The sequence below is a fragment of the Girardinichthys multiradiatus genome, chromosome 13, assembly GCF_021462225.1.
Source record: "Girardinichthys multiradiatus isolate DD_20200921_A chromosome 13, DD_fGirMul_XY1, whole genome shotgun sequence".
NCBI classification, from domain to species: Eukaryota; Metazoa; Chordata; class Actinopteri; order Cyprinodontiformes; family Goodeidae; genus Girardinichthys; species Girardinichthys multiradiatus.
Window position 1 is genome coordinate 7,277,120 of NC_061806.1, and position 19,577 is coordinate 7,296,696.

At 40.1% G+C, this 19,577-nt stretch overlaps 1 protein-coding gene across 9 annotated transcripts in view; it reads left to right on the forward strand.

Annotated features, from left to right (window-relative positions):
- Positions 1–18,668, forward strand: part of epb41a (erythrocyte membrane protein band 4.1a) — a 161,180-nt gene extending 142,512 nt beyond the window's left edge. For 4 of the 9 annotated variants that reach the window (XM_047383889.1, XM_047383886.1, XM_047383890.1 and 1 more), the window contains 3 exons: positions 3,122–3,202; positions 5,821–5,923; positions 16,832–18,668. In XM_047383889.1, the coding sequence (XP_047239845.1) occupies positions 3,122–3,202; positions 5,821–5,919 (180 nt within the window). In that variant the 3' untranslated portion in view covers positions 5,920–5,923; positions 16,832–18,668. Of the gene's footprint in view, positions 1–3,121; positions 3,203–5,820; positions 5,924–16,831 lie in introns of those variants that run through there. The other 5 variants (XM_047383888.1, XM_047383885.1, XR_007041018.1 and 2 more) reach the window with 4 other exon arrangements.
- The last annotated feature ends 909 nt before the right edge of the window (positions 18,669–19,577 follow it).

A 19,577-nucleotide genomic window follows, 5' to 3' on the forward strand; every position in this document is an offset into this window, starting at 1 on the left:
GCTAGAGCACTTGAAGTGTCGTAGGGGGCGCCGTTGAGCCAAATTCATATGTAATCTAATAGAGCTGTTTAGGGGCTGACAAGGATCAACCATATTGAGTTTGGAGTAAATCGGACCCTGCATGTGTAATTTAGAGGCAAACGTATCGCCATGGCGTCACATCAGATTTCGCCACGCCACCACGGCCACACCCTCCAGCCAAACCTGTCAGTACTGGAGGTGAAGTTAGACCAGCGTGTTATCTGTCATTGAAGACAGTTTCATGTTGATTAGTTGAAGGAGATCAAATATGGCCCACACTAAGTGAAACATGACACTTCCTGTTCTGAGGGGGCGGGGCTTCGATTATATCAGCATCTGATCAGTGAATATTGTTCAGGGCCAGAGGTAGATCAATCCCAGAAGGTTTCATGTGTCTGTGACTTTCTTTGTAGAAACTATAAGAGTTTTGTGTTTCATGGCGAGAAGTCAGATTTTGAGGCTTAGCTGCGCCCACATACTTTAATGTAGCAAAAAGCTTTTGATAACTTTTGATCCCCAGTGCCTTAAGACCATACTGATTGATTTCGATTTCTGTAAGTAAAAAGCTGTAGGAGGAGTTCGTTCAGATTCGACGTGTGTAAATGAGACAAAATGGCGGCTTTGATCCAAAATGGCCGACTTCCTGTGGGGTTTGGACAATGGGTCCAAGAGACTTTTTTGTAGGTCCTGAGAAGGTAAATAAGTGTACTGAATGTCATACACCTCGGACACAGCATGGCTTGGGGTTGGTTGTTTTAGTGCTCCTAGAGGGCGCTGTTGAGCAATTAGGCCACGCCCACCAATTTAATCACTGGAAATCTTTAGGGGGCTGGACCAGTATCAATCCTATTGAGTTTGGTGGCGATTGGCTTAGAAATGTGGAAATAACAGGCAAACGTAAGGCCATGGCGTGACGTCTGTCATCGCCACGCCGCCATGGCCACACCCTCCTGCCTAAAGTCTCTGTGTTCCAAACCAACTTAGACCATCTTGTTATCTGTCACTAGGGACAGTTTCGTGTTGATTAGGTAACAGGGGTGAAATTTGGACCTTTCACAGTAAAACATGCTACTTCCTGTTCTCAGGGGGCGGGGCTTAGATGATGGCAGGATGTGACCATTGAATATTGTTTGGGGCTAGGTGTGGATCAATACCAGAAAGTTTTGTGTGTCTGCGACTTTCCTAGTAAGAGCTATAACAATTTCAATTTTTTTGGCGAGTCGTCAAACTTTGAGGCCTGGCTCCGCCCCCTCAGCATGCTCAAAAAGTCACAATTTTGATAACTTTAGATCCCCCATCCCTTCTGAGCAAACTGACCAAATTTCAGGGCGATCATTCAAAATCTCTAGGAGGAGTTCGATCAAATACGGATGCTATAAAGGGCAAAAATGGGGTCAAAATTTAAACTTCAATCCAAGATGGCCGACTTCCTGTTTGTTGTAGGATGTGGGTGCAAGAGAGTTTTGGTTAGTTCTCGGGGAGTTCTACAAGTGTACAAAATTTCATAACTGTACGATAAAGTAAGGTCAATGCGGATGGTTTTTTGAAAATTTCAGGGGGGCGCTGTTGAGCCATTTTTATTGCGACTTTCGTGAAATCCTTAAAATACGTAAATTTTACACACGACTGATAGCTCCGCCAAATTTGCAGACTTTTTGAATATGTTAAAGCCACGAAAAAGGCGATTCATTTGTCGGCAAAATAATAATAATAAACATTCGAATTACAATAGGCCTTCGCAGCTGCTTTGCTGCTCGGGCCTAATAAATAAAGCAAACATTAACAATCGATACCATCTGACTAAATTATATCTGTGTTTATTTTCCCTCATTGGGAAAACCCAGTGAGAATTTGAAAATAATATGCTGGGAGTCAGCTGACAGCTGGGGAGGCAAGCCGGCTGTTAGGGATGCGGGAGCGGACATCTCCGAACATGCTGGAGCACTTGTGCAATTAAGCAACATCTTGATAAACCGATCAGATATTTCAGGTTTACACAACTACATTCTAGCCTGAAAACATTGTAATAGTTCATTTTGTTTCACAGAATGTGCAATATATACAATTTTATTCACAGCTTTCTCTGTCCTCTGGCATTTGCTACTTCCGTTTGAACAATCTACTTTGACCTGCAATTAATAATACACCGGACCCATCCTTCAAATCTGGGGAAAATAACAACACATTTGTCGGCCGCATTTGGAGGAGCCTTCGAAGTTGGATAGCCTTCATCGCCTCACCGTGGCGTAATCTGCCTACAAATGCCTACACTTCAAAGGATGCAGCCCCTGAATTTGGACACAGCAAGAGTAAATTACATCTGTGAATCGGTGAAACTGTGTTTGATTAATCTGCGGCTTCAAGGACCCAGATGTGTGACACAAAAAACTAAATTTTGGAACTGAAACTGAATTTAGAACGGAATGTGAAACCAGTCAGACTAAAGTTTCAATACAACAGAATAATTTTTTTTAAAGCAAGCAATTTCCGTTTCAAACCATTAAATTCAGTATTAATTTTGTAAAATAAATTTTTAAATCGATGCATTTAAATTACGCAAATACAGATTCAGTCTAATCAATTTAAATTTAGTTTCTGATGGGACATGTTTCTGCCCATCATAGTGGACTTAATATATTTACACAAGTGCATAAAGAATCAGCTGGAAAAAAACATACACTATATGAATAATTCTATTTCTGAACTCCATTTCAGTTCAAGTTTTTGTTCCTTTTATTTTTCTAACAAATTGACTCCAACCAAACATCTATGTTTAAGACTTTTTTCCTACCACAGAACGAGATACATATGAACATCAGAAAAAATAAAATGAAATCACTATTTTCATTTCATTGTAAACCTAATAATGTACAATCGATAAGATAGCATTTCTGGAATCTTCAATAGATTAGAGTAAAAAACACAAAATAGACAAAATGTTATGCTCTTTATATATATCTACATCATGATCAAGAACTGTGCAGGGGAACAACTCATTGTTACGTCTCTCCTGTTTTCTTCCAAAGGTTGCTTAGAGAAATGACGAAGATGAATTTCTCTAAGTTTATATGTGTTTCAGTCTGTGTACACTCTGTTGTAGACGGTGAAAGGAGGTATATCTGAGACCCGAATAGAGAAGAGAATTGTCATCACTGGAGACACTGCAATTGATCATGACAAGGTGAAAATCATATAGTACATTTTTTAGTTTAAAATTATAGAACAGAGTTTACATGATATTTTCATTAAGTAAAGTATAAAGACTGTTTGTTAGCTTACAGATTGCAACAGATGCTTGAAACCCTCATATATTCCCTAAGTTATACTGGATCACCTGCCCTTAAAGATGAATGGAATAAAAATGGGAAAAACAAGTGATTTCACACTGCTCCGTGAGTGGCAAAAACTGCCTTTTCTGACAGTAAAGCTCTTATTTTCAAGTTTTAAAAAGCTTGTTTTCTTATAAACACCAAATGTTAATTGTACAATTATGACCAGTTTTTCAACCCAAAACAGAGAAGAAATTACATAATATAAATTAGATTTGAGTGGGATTGAAATGAACTGTGTTAGTATCTATTTAAATTAAATTTGACTTCTTAACTGGAATTAAATTAGAAATATTTACTTTGTAACACTTCTTGATTTATTTGTTTTGAATTGGCACTGTCATCTTAAATTAAATTAATTTTTTAGATTTTTTTAAAGGTGATATATCAAGCCTTAAAAGTCTTACTTTTTGTACTTAATTCAATTCAGTTAAATTCAGTTTTATTTATATTGCATCAATTCACAACACATGTCGTCTCAAGACACTTCACAAAGGGTTTGGAATGGTGTAAGGTTGTTGGGGAGGTTAGAACAAACTAGTCAGTGTTAGAGTTTGGCCTTTTTAGAATGGGGTATGTGTAGGGGTACTAAGTAAAATAATGAACTGATAAAGTTTGTCCATCTAGAGCCCACTGGTGGCCTTTGTTACACTAAAAACCACAAGGATTGGGGGTACCTCTCTCTGTCAGACTGATTATAACCATTGGAAAAGAGAAGGGGTTGCACAGGTAGCAGAAATGGAGGGTGTGTTTGCACCTCAACTTAAATCATTTAGTTGTGGTCTATATAAAGTGGAACTGCAATGCTTTGGTCTGAACTCTTTGTTATTGTAGCTCCACAGGCTCTTCTTAGACCCCTATTCTGAGGTGTGTCTGAGAGCAACTTGTTTTGGTTCAGGCACTTCACATCCTGCCCTTCTCCAGGTCAAAGAGTTCTCCACTTTAATCCGTTCGGCCATTTTTGTAGTTTGATAACAGGTATACAATTATCTAACCCTAACCCTAACAATAAATTCAAATAAGTTCCTGAAATAAGGTTTGCCGTTATGTTAGCGTTATTTGCAGCTTACTGCTTTGCTGTGTCCGTTGTTTCCATAGACAGAAGGAACCGACCCCTTAATCAAATTAAGTATTTTAGCAAATCCTTCTTGATACTGATGTAGGTTGCTGAAGCACTCATCCTTGAGGTGAGGGAAATAGGAATTTCCTAAAAAAGTGCATTTTGCATGATATGTCTTTAATGGAATTGCATATGATTTAATGATGCGGCCACAAGAAGTCAAACTCTGTATAATTTTGTAGCCATAAGATCTTATTGCATAGAAACTAGTTTATCTGTAACCAAAGTAAAAAACTGTGCAGCAATACAATATTAAACAAAACTTAAATAGGTTTAACATTGTGTTTTCTAACTGGTGAAATATATTTTACTGATGTTACATAACCACAAGAAGCTGCAGCATATTATTAAATTGTAATTACTCATAAAATCAGTGCCTTTTACAGACTTCTGACAAACCTTGCTTGGTATTATGAGTACCCCCCAGCAAAATAAAGACTTGATCATTAAACTGTGGCTGAATCTAAGTTACCTGTCTGTTTTGGTCTTTCATGAGAATGTCTCAAAGCCCAGTTTTAGTATATTGTGGTCATGCAGTAAAGCATTTTTTGACATCAGACAGGTTCCACAGAAATAAATTTTTATCAAGAAAGCCATTTAAGGTCAGTTGAGCTGAAAAGGTTTACATGGTACTGAACATGTCTAACAAGTGAGGGGTGAGGTCCTTTTCATATTCTATAGCACCACAGTGGCCTTTAATCATTAATTCAATTCAGTTTATTTATATAGTGCCAATTCACAACACATGTCATCTCAAGGCACTTCACAAAGTCAGGTACATACATTCCAATTAATCCTAATCATTGAAACGTGCAGTCAGATGCAGTTATTTATTCAAATTTGATAAAAAGATTTTCTATCTAAGGAAACCCAGCAGATTTCATTGAGTCAGAGACTTGTAGCCATCACTCCTCCTGGATGAGCATGTAGTGACAGTGAATAGTCACTGGCGTTAACTTTATAGCAATTCCTCATACTGAGCATGCATGTAGTGACAGTGGAGAGGAAAAACTCCCTTTTAACAGGAAGAAACCTCCAGCAGAACCAGGCTCAGTGTGATCGGCCATCTGCCACGACCGATTGGGGGTTTGAGAGAACAGAGCAGAGACACAAAAAGAACACAGAAGCACATTAGTAGCTAGACAGAATGTAGGGTAGAAAGGGAAGAGAAAGACATACAGTAAATGGCCCAGGGCCAGGAAACGCACCCTGGACAACATCATTAAGGACTATAGATTTAAGCATATGGTGTGCCTGCTCCACAACTGAGTCACAATATTTATTTAAGCTTTTATTTTATGTCATTTGTTTTATTAATCCATCCTTTTCTGTCTCGTGGTGACTCTTTAGGCTTTGGCTCAGGCTATTAAAGAGGCAAAGGAGCAGCACCCAGATATGTCTGTTACCAAAGTGGTTGTACACCAGGAAACAGAGATAACTCCAGATTAAGAAGGTAAGTAAAGTATAAATGCAAAAAAAAAAATTTACATTATGTAATACATGATTTATAAAATGTAACTGTATATTATTATTTATATATTTATCTATTTAGCATAGACAAATGATCTAGGTAAGGTTGCAAGGTAAACAACCTCATTTAAATACACTCAGCTGCCACTTTGTTAGGTATACCTCTTTAATTGCTTTTTAACACAAATACCCATAAGTCAAATGGCAGCAGCTTAATCCAGTTACAGATAACTAACTTGCGTTCAAAGCAAGGATCAGAGACATGCTGTTAAGAATATTTGAGAAACTGCTGATTAACTAGAATTTTCACACACAGCCATTTCTGAGGTTTAATTCAATTTAATTCAGTTTATTTATATAGCGCCAATTCACAACACATGTCGTCTCAAGGCACTTCAAAAAGTCAGGTAAATACATTCCAATTAATCCTAACCATTGAAGAGTGCAGTCAGATTCAGTTATTTATTCAAATTGGATAAAAAGTTTTTCTATCTAAGGAAACCCAGCAGATTGCATCGAGTCAGAGACTTGTAGCAGTCATTTCTCCTGGATGAGCATGTAGTGACAGTGGACAGTCACTGGCATTGACTTTGAAGCAATCCCTCATACTGAGCATGCATGTAGCAACAGTGAAGAGGAAAAACTCCCTTTTAACAGCAATAAATCTCCAGCAGAACCAGGCTCAGTGTGAGCGGCCATCAGCCACGACCGACCGGGGGTTTGAGAGAACAAAGCAGAGACACAAAAAGAACACAGAAGCACTGATCCAGGAGTATCTTCAATGGGAAGGAAAAGTAAATGTTAATGGATGTAGCTCCTTTTGTCGTTTCATCTAGAAAGAGAGAATAGATAAACTCTGAGTCAGTTTTCAAGGTTAGAGTCTGAAAGAGAGCACATATAATTAGTTACAGTAAAAGCTCAGTCAATTGCTATGTCTAGGAGAGAGAAAGGGTTAAACACTGAAAGACAGGGCTAAGTGTATCATCGGTAGAGGGTGAGCATTAAGTTGTTGCCAGCAGAAGCTTGGACGATGCCCCCCTCCAGAGAGGTGTCACAGATAGACACAGTTTACAGAGAATATCTGAAAAAGATAAAATATCCAGTGAGTAGGATGGGATAAAATATCTTACTGATGTTGGAGGTCAGAAAAGAATGGGCAGATGGTACAAAGGCAGCATTAGTTAAAAGAAAACTCATTACATCCAAGGTATGCAGAATACCATCTCTGAATGCATGACACATGGATCCTTGAAGCAGATGGGCAACAGGAAACCACACTGCGTGACACTCCTGTCAGCTAAGAGCAGGAAGCTCTGGCTAGAATTTACACAGACTGAGCAAATTTAGACAATAGCAGATAGAAAAAGCTTTGCCTTGTCCAAACAAGTCTTAAATGCATTATTCGGATGGAAGAGTTAGACTTTGGCATAAACAACATGAAAATATGGATCCACCCTGCCTTGCATCAGCGGGTCAGGCTAGTGCTGTTGGTGCAATGCTGTGGCACACTTTGAGCTCCTTAGTACCAACTGAGCATCATTCAAACACCAGAGGCTACCTGAGTATTGTTGCAGACCATCACTGCATTGTGCTTATCTTCTGATGGCTGCTTCCAGCAGGATAACACACAAACTCAAATTATCTCAAACTGATTTCTAAACATGGTAATGAACTTACAGTACTACAATGGCCTCCATAGGCATCAGGGGCCTCATATACAAATACTTGCACAGATTTCTTACTGAAATAAAGTGCCGTGCCACCCATGTATGGAGGCCTATGTCCTTGACACAGCCCAAGTTCAAGTAGTGACCCGGAAACCTCTGCTGCATGTGTTCCCCCCTCTCTTCACCCACTTCCAGTCTGTTTACTTTGAAAAAGAAATTAAAAAAATAAAGGCCACTAGTGCCACAAAATATTACAAAACTACGTGGGCAAAGAAATCCAGATTTATAAAACTGTGCGTACAAATGAATCCAATCACATTTCTTTTGTACACACCAAATAACATGGGATTGAGCAAATGCGAGGCTTCTCCCTTGACACCAACCATTTTCATATGCAGACAGAGGCAAATAATCACTTTAGGGATAATGGGAGAAGAAGTGATGGTTGGAGATGCTACTACTGTGAATAAGGCATTTTATTTTATGTGCCAAATCATCCATTAATGTTTTACGCTAGTTGCACTACAACTATTTTGAATACAAAGGTACCTCGGGGCTTTAATTGAATCCAAAATATTTTTTATCCCAATAGAAATGTAAATGCTGTTACAGCTCATATTATACAATTGTTGTAGATGGGGAAACTTGATTGAATGCTCGGCCTTTAATGGTTAAACTATAATCAAAATCCAGACCACTGACCACTGTCCAACAGATGCCCATCAGTTGCACCTGTAGAGGCACATTAGGTAGATGCACAATTGGTAGATAAATATTGGGACAGGTTTTAATCTTGTAATAGACCTTTTACAGCAATATGTAATTTGAGTTGTAATATTGGTCTATTTGAACGGATTGTTTGGGAATTCTGCGTCTAGATGACATACATATTATTTTATCCCTCACAGCTGGCATGACTTAGCACAAAGTTGCCCTGATTAGTCTTCCTCCTCCCTCTGAATTGCCTCTGCTGCTAGGATCAGAGTGTGATCAGCAGTACTATAGAGTATGCATGCTGTTACATGCTCTAAGACTAGTTGTAGCTCTGTGAACAGTTCCAAAAGAATTGTCCTTGAAAAACTCAAGCAGTTGATAAGCTTAGACATAAAATCTTCTCATTCCCTAAAAACACCCTCTTTGCTAGAAAGTGTATACTGCTTAACTGGATCGAAACTCTTTCTCCCAATATGACTATTTGGTACAGAGAGATCTTTAACATCCTCCCCCAAGAAAATTTCAGGCTATTGTGAAGGGTAGAGATGAGATATAAAATTTGGCACCCTTCCTAGATTGCATACTTATGGATCAAAAAAACTTGTTATTAATGTATGGAATAAGACTTGTCCATTGCAACTCTCGGAATAAAGGTAATAGAATGTCTGCTGATGACTGGTTACCCTTAGCACTTGATTCTTTACGGCGGACTGGTAATATGAATATCTATTATGGGTATTCAGTCAGTCAGTTTTTTTCTATAATGCTTCTTCCACAGTGGGTCGCTGGGAAGCTTGTGCCTATCTCCAGCAGTCTATGGGCGGGTGGCGGGGTACACCCTGGAAAGGTTGCCAGTCCATCGCAGGGCAACACACAAACAACTATGCACACACTCATTCACACACCTAAGGGTAATTTAGAGAGACCAATTAACATAACAGTCATGTTTTTGGACTGCGGGAGGAATCCAGAGTACCTGGTGAGAACCCACGCATGCACGGGGAGAACATGCAAACTCCATGCAGAAAGACCCCCAGCCAGGAGTTGAACCCAAGAACTTCTTGCTGCAAGGCAACAGTGCTACCAACTGCACCACTGTGCAACCTATTATGGTTATTCATTTATTTAAGTATTTGTTTTTTTTTTATTTACTTAAATGTTTTTAATTATACTTTTTTTTATTATTATTATTTATTACATGTGCTGTCTGGCAGGGTGGGGTGGGTGCCCGCTTCTGTTTGTCTTCCACTGTTCCTGTGTTTAAAAATAATAAAATGTTCAATAAAAAATAGAAATCAAAGGCCTAACAGGCAAAAATAAATAAATAAAAATATAAACACCCTCTTTGCTTGTGCCATTTGCAAAACGCAATAACTATAATAATTATCCGTAGGGTGGCCGGGCACTCCCTTAGAGATCGGGTGAGGAGCTCGGCCATCCGGGAGTGGCTCGGAGTAGAGCCGCTGCTTCTCCACATCGAGAGGAGCCAGTTGAGGTGGCTCGGGCATCTATACCGGATGCCTCCTGGACGCCTTCCTCGGGAGGTGTTCCAGGCACGTCCCACCAGGAGGAGGCCCAGGGGACGGCCCAGGACACGCTGGAGGGACTATGTCTCTCGGCTGGCCTGGGAACGCCTTGGGCTCCCCCCGGAGGAGCTGGAAGAGGTGTCTGGGGATGCTGAGTCTGCTGCCCCCGCGACCCGGTCCCGGATAAAGCGGAAGACAACGAGTACGAGTATAATAATTATTAGAATTATAATTCTAATATAGATAAGATAAGATATTTCCTCCATCACATTGCACCTCTGTGATATTCACTCCTGTACGACATAGATTTAATAATGGTTCTTGTTAGTACAAATACAGTTTTCACATCATTAATAAACTGGCGACCTGTTTAGTGTCCCCCTCCTCTTGGCCAATGACTTTTAGCCTCTCTACAATCCTTCACAGATAAGCGGGTATAAATAATCAATGGAATTGAGTATTTTTAGAAATTGAGATGAACTGGATGGATTGACATTAGTAACAGCAACCAATATACTCTCTAGGCATCACAAAAGGGTCCGGTAACTGTAGAAACGTGCATTTGCGAGCCTTGGAGTTGCTGTGTGGCAGAACAGATGGCCGAGCTCCTCAATCTATCTATAAGGGAGTGCCCAGCCACCCTTTGGAGGAAGCTCATTTCAGCCGCCTGTATCAGGGATCTCGTTCTTTCGGTCATGACCCAAAGTTCATGGCCATAGGTGAGGGTAGGAACTTAGGCCGACCAGTAAATTGAGAGCTTCACTTTTCGGCTCAGCTCTCTCTTCACCACAACGGACCGGCACAGCACCACCATTACTGCGGCAGCCGCACCGATCCGTCTGACGATCTCCTGCTCCATTCTTCCCTCACTCATGAACAAGACCCCGAGATACTTAAACTTCTCCACTTGAGGCAGGAACTCCCCTTCAACCTGAAGAGGACAAGCCTGAAGAGGACTTTATTTTTACCAAGACTATATATAAAGGAACCACCATCCCTTACCTTAGTCAAAATATTACCTCTAAACTCATTTTATTACAGTATGATAACATGCTATCTAAACACTGATATGATGTTTTCAGTCATCTGTTATTTATTAAGGTTAATTAAAGGTTAATATATAGTCAACAATAAGAACATCAGAGACTAAAATACAACCTTCAATCAAACTTTTTGACAGGTGACCTTTGGCCTTAAGGGGGGGGTCATGGGTGATGGGGGCGGGGAGGTCATGGGGTCAACAGGGGTGTGCCCGAGGGGCGTAACCGTGGATGCTGATTGGTTGTCGTCATTAGGGGCGATACCTTAAATGAACCAATAATAATACAGGGGTGTGTTTAAGGGTGTTACGGGGAAGTCCTTAAATGAACCGATTAAAACACAGGGGTGTGTATGTCATAAATAGAACAAGACAAATATGGTATTATCAGAAACTGTATGGCATCAGCACCAATTAAAAATAAAGGGGTGTGTTTGTAAGCCTCGTTAAACCTTGAATAACCCAAAGAAAACAATGGGGCGTGCTTTAGTGTTTACTTACAGGGATAAAACTCTGCACTTTACATGCAGCATTCGTTGGAAAAGAACACCCGTTCAGCAATGGCTAGATTTAAGAGAGTTTATCGTCAAGGGGATGAGAAACGCAACGCGTGCCAAGGTTATGATGAACAAGCAACTGCATCACCTATATCATCTACTTCCTCATCTGAGATACCTATCGGAATTCCCGTCATGACATACTCTACCGATGATGAGGATCCAACATCAACTGTTGAAGTTGATGTTGGATCCACAGTTGAAAATCAGACCTCGGGTCGGCCAAGAGGTATGTCAGTTCTGTGCGAAACCCCAGTGACCGTCTACCAGTATTCATCCCGTGAATTGAATGCTCCTAAGAAATCAACATACTACATCTGCAGGGTACAAAGACCCCCGTTCAACACTCTGCAGAAAGAATGGTCTTTGGAGCCATATGGCCTGATTGGTAGATGGGGTTATATTTTCATGTATGAAATAGGAGAGCTTTGCCTGTATCAATTGGATCAAGACGAGGTATTTAATGGATCACTGGCTCTGTGTACTCTCACCCACAGCGACTGGGCTGTGTTGAGGCATGCAATCCCGCACCTTAATGATAGCCCTGAAACAGTCTCAATGCAGGAGAGGGAGGAAGAAGAAAATGAACTGTCTCCTCGACTTGCAAAACGGGCGAGAATGTTTCATATGCCATCCAATGTTGAAATAGCTGAGAGAGAACCTCTCTTTACCGCATTGTGGGGGTCAAAAACCACAGCAAATGGTCGCTGGTCTTTTCGGGTGAGCAGACGCAGGAACAACCGGACGAACCCCTCAGATCTGTTTGTGTTGGAGGCTTTCAATCTGCACTGCGGCATATTCAAGACAATGCTGGCTCTGCCGTTTGAAACTTGGGCAGAGAAGATGAGTGAAATTGGACAGCGTCTTTCCGACCTTTTCCACAACTCACGCAGTTTGATCGATGTCATGTCAGTGAAAAAAACGCTGACGTTTCCTGTTTTACGTCTACAACAAACCCCCTTCTGAGGACCCGCCCCCCTTCCTATGATATATATACGGGGGGATAACAGCAAGTTCACAGACACTGAGAATCGAATCCTGAGAATGAGTGAGCCAACACCATACAGGGATCTCTACAACCACCGAGCAGAGATCCACTTCTCTCCTGAGCACGATGAAAGCTTCAACATTGGACCATATCATCTGCCTTCCCCTGACCTCTTCTCACCATCCACCTCAACGTCCTCATTCTCAGAGACCCACTTCAGTCCTGCATCACCTACAGGATACAACATGAAAATGTATCAACCGCTTTCTCCAGACCTCTACTCACCATCGCCGCTATTCATGGCTGAGTCTGTAGACGCGAATGTCCTGCCTGAAGACATGAAGGTGATCGTGGAGGATGAGGTAGCTACCAGCTACTCACCCTCTACCGAAGCCCCTACACAAACCCTGGAACCGATGGAGGACCCTCAGCCTTCAGTGGAGGATGAGAGTAACCAGGGGGCCAATTGAGCACAGTGATACCATGGTCAGTAAACCATTTACCAGTGGTTTTGGCACTGTGAGCAGGTGCCAGGTCATGCTGAAAAATGAAATCTTCATCTCCATAAAGCTTTTCAGCAGATGGAAGCATGAAGTGCTCCAAAATCTCCTGATAGCTAGCTGCATTGACCCTGCCCTTGATAAAACACAGTGGACCAACACCAGCAGCTGACACGGCACTCCAGACCATCACTGACTGTGGGTACTTGACACTGGACTTCTGGCATTTTGGCATTTCCTTCTCCCCAGTCTTCCTCCAGACTCTGGCACCTTGATTTCCGAATGACATGCAGAATTTGCTTTCATCCAAAAAAAAGTACTTTGGACCACTGAGCAACAGTCCAGTGCTGCTTCTCTGTAGCCCAGGTCAGGCGCTTCTGCCGCTGTTTCTGGTTCAAAAGTGGCTTGACCTGGGGAATGCGGCACCTGTAGCCCATTTCCTGCACACGCCTGTGCACGGTGGCTCTGGATGTTTCTACTCCGGTCTCAGTCCACTGCTTCCGCAGGTCCCCCAAGGTCTGGAATTGGCCCTCCTCCACAATCTTCCTCAGGGTCCGGTCACCTCTTCTCATTGTGCAGCGCTTTCTGCCACACTTTTTCCTTCCCACAGACTTCCCACCGAGGTGCCTTGATACAGCACTCTGGGAACAGCCTATTTGTTCAGAAATTTCTTTCTGTGTCTTACCCTCTTGCGTGAGGGTGTCAATAATTGCCTTCTGGACAGCAGTCAGGTCGGCAGTCTTACCTATGATTGGGGTTTTGAGTGATGAACCAGGCTGGGAGTTTTAAAGGCCTCAGGAATCTTTTGCAGGTGTTTAGAGTTAACTCGTTGATTCAGATGATTAGGTTCATAGCTCGTTTAGAGACCCTTTTAATGATATGCTAATTTTGTGAGATAGGAATTTTGGGTTTTCATGAGCTGTATGCCAAAATCATCCGTATTAAGACAATAAAAGACCTGAAATATTTCAGTTAGTGTGCAATGAATCTAAAATACGTGAATGTTAAATTTTCATCATGACATTATGGAAAATAATGAACTTTATCACAATATGCTAATATTTTGAGAAGGACCTGTATATATATATATATATATATATATATATATATATATATATATATATATAACTATATATATATAGCTATATATACAGGGGTTGGACAATGAAACTGAAACACCTGGTTTTAGACCACAATAATTTATTAGTATGGTGTAGGGCCTCCTTTTGCGGCCAATACAGCGTCAATTCGTCTTGGGAATGACATATACAAGTCCTGCACAGTGGTCAGAGGGATTTTAAGCCATTCTTCTTGCAGGATAGTGGCCAGGTCACTACGTGATAGTGGTGGAGGAAAGCGTTTCCTGACTCGCTCCTCCAAAACACCCCAAAGTGGCTCAATAATATTTAGATCTGGTGACTGTGCAGGCCATGGGAGATGTTCAACTTCACTTTCATGTTCATCAAACCAATCTTTCACCAGTCTTGCTGTGTGTATTGGTGCATTGTCATCCTGATACACGGCACCGCCTTCAGGATACAATGTTTGAATCATTGGATGCACATGGTCCTCAAGAATGGTTCGGTAGCTCTTGGCAGTGACGGGCCTATCTAGCACAAGTATTGGGCCAAGGGAATGCCATGATATGGCAGCCCAAACCATCACTAATCCACCCCTAAGCTTCACTCTGGGCATGCAACAGTCTGGGTGGTACGCTTCTTTGGAGCTTCTCCACTCCGTAACTCTCCCGGATGTGGGGAAAACAGTAAAGGTGGACTCATCAGAGAACAATACATGTTTCACATTGTCCACAGCCCAAGATTTGCGCTCCTTGCACCATTGAAACCGACGTTTGGCATTGGCATGAGTGACCAAAGGTTTGGCTATAGCAGCCCGGCCGTGTATATTGACCCTATGGAGCTCCCGACTGACAGTTCTGGTGGAAACAGGAGAGTTGAGGTGCACATTTAATTCTGCCGTGATTTGGGTACCCGTGGTTTTATGTTTTTTGGATATAATCCGGGTTAGCACCCGAACATCCTTTTCAGACAGCTTCCTCTTCCGTCCACAGTTAATCCTGTTGGATGTGGTTCGTCCTTCTTGGTGGTATCCCTGGATACCGTGGCTCTTGATACATCACAAAGACTTGCTGTCTTGGTCACAGATGCGCCAGCAAGACGTGCACCAACAATTTGTCCTCTTTTGAACTCTGGTATGTCACCCATAATGTTGTGTGCATTTCAATATTTTGAGCAAAACTGTGCTCTTACCCTGCTAATTGAACCTTCACACTCTGCTCTTACTGGTGCAATGTGCAATCATTGAAGACTGGCTACCAGTCTGGTCCAATTTAGCCATGAAACCTCCCACACTAAAATGACAGGTGTTTCAGTTTCATTGTCCAACCCCTGTATATAGTTTTTCAGAAACTATTTCATTTGGGCATAGATTGAATGTATGGAGATCATTCCCTCAGTGGTGCTTTAATATAGAACATGCTTACCCAAGCAAAATGTGTGATGTTGGAGAGTGGTGCCTGTGTGACTTTATTGTAGCCTTGTTTGTACCATGTTAAGTGGTTCAGGCTGGGAATATGATGCTGTTTAGTTAGCTGGCAGGGCAACATGTCCTTAACAAATTGCAATAAACTCTTTTCTGTCTATCAAGAGACTGACAATCCATGCATCCAACTTTTATTCATACCCTCTTATCAATGCAGGGTCATGTGGAGGCTATCTCCACCAGTCGTTGGGCAAGAGGCAGGGTACATCTTGGCCGTGAGGATCTAAATACTGTACTTACATATACCTGTGATTTATTGTTGTATTCTATCAAACATACATGCCCATTACGTTGTTTTGAAGTAATCAGTTTATTTTTGCATCAGACTTTAGACTTTGACAAAAACGTCAATCCATCAATGAAACTTTGTAACTCAACTTTTGCTTGTTTATGATTTGAAATACTTATATTGCATTGGACTTAACAATGTGTTTAACATTGTAATTATCATTTTAATAGATTTTAGGCTACCTTTCAGAGCACTTTAAGCTGTAATGTCTACCAAAAAGGTCCTTTAAATATTAAAATGTGTAATAAAATTTTTAAATATTTAAGGTGTAGATAAAAAGGATATTTCAGGCCTTTAATTATTGTACAATTTCATAAACCAGAATCCACCAGCAAGCAATCTCGTGCACTTCAGGGAAATTATCTTACATTAACCATCTAACAGACTATGCAGACTTACTGAAATGTAAATTATAACAACTGCAGATAAAGCTAGTAGTTTCAGTCAGAAATACACTATTTTGTGTTGTGTTATGGGTATGACAAAGATCATGCTATTCAACGAAGAACATTGCAGACAACCCTAAGCATCCTCTTCATGAGACTGTCATACAACAGCAGTGTTTTCAGTCAGAGGCTTCTTCTGAGCCTCTGCAATACTGACCACTACAGAAGATTTTTCCTGCCCACTGCATCACCATATACTGCTGTATTTTTTACCATGTATAATAAGAAATACGGCAGTGTTTAATTACCCTTTGTTATTAATGAAGTACTTTTAAATTGAATTAAAAATAATAGAAGAGCTTTCACTTAAATGTATTTTCTGTTCCACTTTTGTACTCAATTTAGTTGTTCTTCTAACATAGCATGTTTTCTGGGAAAATGTAAAAACTGATGTAAGCTCACAGGTGGGAGTCCTTTCTTTTCCTGTTGATGTATGGAATTGAGTGTTTGTTTATTACTTCTGCAGAAATACGGTATCTTATTCAGCTTATGTCTATTAAGTGTTTTGGTTTAAAATTTCAAGATTTGGCTGTTTAGGTTAACTAATATTTATTTCTCTATCTCTCTTTTTTCACATCCTTAAATCTTTTAACTGCACCTCAGCCTACTCAGATGCCCCCTCTTCATTGTCTTATGTCTCCATAACAACATTTTACCTCAGCAACCCCAGTCATCACATTCAGCTGCCCTGCCTTTGGCATGACAAACCAGACCTTATCAGAGGAAGGAGGCTTCAGCAGTGAATCAAGTTTTACTTCCAAGAGTTGCGTTTTGGTTGAAGGAGACAGCTACCAGAAAGTTTCCAAGAGCCTTTCCAGAATTTCCAACAACCCCCTATTATTGCATTTTATGCCTTCAAAGCATCTCCTAAAGTTTTGAATAAAAATGATATTCAAAAAATAAACTTTTTCATATTAATAGGAGTCTAACAATGTGGATTTATTCCTCTCCCATTTGTGTGGAGATTTTATGAAAAAAATGTTAAAAGCATTTGGTCTTTTAAACTTGAGATTCTTGCTTTATTTTTCTACAACTTTTCTTACCATCACATTTGGTTACCAAAATGTTGGAAGTCAGTTTTCCACAAAGTGCTGAAAACTGCACTGAAAAAGGAATTGGAGATACTACAAGTTGGGACTGGAGCATTCCTCTGAATGTTTTTGAGTTTGTGATACTTCATGTAAAGTAAATACTTTATTTTCCCTCGTAATGTGTTAAGATATTTGTTTGATTTATCAAAACAGGGCATTGAATTTGCTGGAGTAATTACTTCTGTAATACTATATTTAAAATTTGGCTTCAAAATATATGTAGTTATTTTTGACATCCTTTGACTGTTTCAGCTGTTGTTGTTGTGCTTGTGTCACACTAACTGGAGATTTTTGAAGATCACGTAGTACTAAGACTATCTTCCTTTATTTATTACCATCACTGTATTTTTGTGTGTTTTATTGTTTAGATTTAGACTGAATAGTGTTTGATTCCCTGGCTGTTTATTGAGACCCGATTGTCAAATAGACTTCTCTCCCTTTTTACTGAGCAGTGCATCATTTCAGTATTGCTAAATTAATTTCACATTTATACTTTCCTTCTAAATGGTCAGGGTGCACTCAGTGATGGCTCTCATTTTTTGCTGCTTGATTAAAATAAATGATCAAGCAAAAATTCAGAAACTAGCACTGGATTATTGTTGCTCTATTATTGCAAACAAAAAAATGTACATTAATGTGGCACAATTGTGTTTTTAGCCATCTTTGTCACTTCTGTAATGGCAAATGGTTTTCTCAGAAGTGTTTTCAAAACGTTAAGTTGTTGACGCAGGTGTTTAAAATCTCTAGAACGAATGAAAAATTTAGAAAAGCAAAAGAAAGTAGAAAATACAAAATAAAATGTGCGTCCAAAGAAAAAGCAAAGGGAGATGACAGTACAATGATTTAGAACAGGCCCTAATCAAGAAATGTGCAACGTAATAGGCCAGAAAAACGTTAGTATGCAAGTCTTGTTTACCACTTGTGTCCTCGTTATAATAATGCATTATTAATGCAATTTTATACAGGAACTAAGATTAAATAACGAAAGGCCCCAGCAGATTTATGAGTGTTACATTACAATGGTAGTACAGTAACTAATACAACTGCTAGAACAATGCTAAATCTAGGATACCAGAACCATTTTATTTGGCACTGCCCAAACAAATTAGACACATCATGTATCAGTATGGCTTGTGATTTTGCCCAGACCATGTTTGCTTTACTTCTTTATTCCATTCAGTACTGTCTTACCTGGATGTTATAGTTACTTCACTGAGCTGTCTTATTTATCATGGCACTTACTATGAATGGATATTTCTAATGTTTTCTTTATTGTGAACCCACCCTTTAACATCAGATGAATACATGTAAAGAGCACCATGCATAAAATAAAGAACTTTGTAGAAATATTCTGTGGTCTTGATTTCCATTCACTCTCCTGAAGTACTTCACTGCTTCTGTTTCAAATACACAAATGAGCATTTTGCACTTGATGGCATATCACAGTAATGATAGATAGATAATAAATGATAGTCATTACTTTTGAGACACTTTTAGAAAACATGATTATTAAATGCATCGTATTCATCCCATGGGGACCATATATCTTGATGAAAAATCTCTAGAGATGTATTGTTACAACTAGAAAACAGCAAAAATGACAGGAATAATTAATGACAGTGTAAAATATAACAAGAAAATGAAATGATCTAAGCACATTCATGTTAGCATTACGACTATCGCTATAATGCTCCACTAGATATATACAAAAAACTTTATTAAAAATTGCTTTGGGATTATTTCAAATGCAATGGACACAGATGGAAATGAAAGGGGAAAAAACAAGCAAGGAATGGAAAGAGATGGGGCAAAAAGTTGTTGGGGGTCACCCCTGCCATTTTGGTCAGGTAAACAGCGTAGCGGCGGACGTTGAAGTTGATGTCATCAGAGCTTAAGAAGCCGAGGAAACACTTTTCAGTTCCAGATGTAGTTTACCAGACTATGGTGAGGAGGCAATCTGGAGAAATAGAAGCTTGCGGGCATGTTTACTTTTCCTCCACATTGGCCATTCCTGGAAAATAAGTGTTTTATGCTGAACTGTTCTGATTTACTGTCTGAATACTGTGGAAGTGCAACGAGCGGTTGCACTAAAGTTTGGATGCCTTCGTCCAGCTGATTGCCAATCAGCCAGGAGCTAAACTTTGGAAGTTTTTCATTCAAAACAGACTGCAGTCTGGACCTCGTGGCCTGGCCACTTCATTGTTCGTTCCATCATTTTATTATACTTTATTAACCTTTTCTTCAAGATTTGTGGTTAT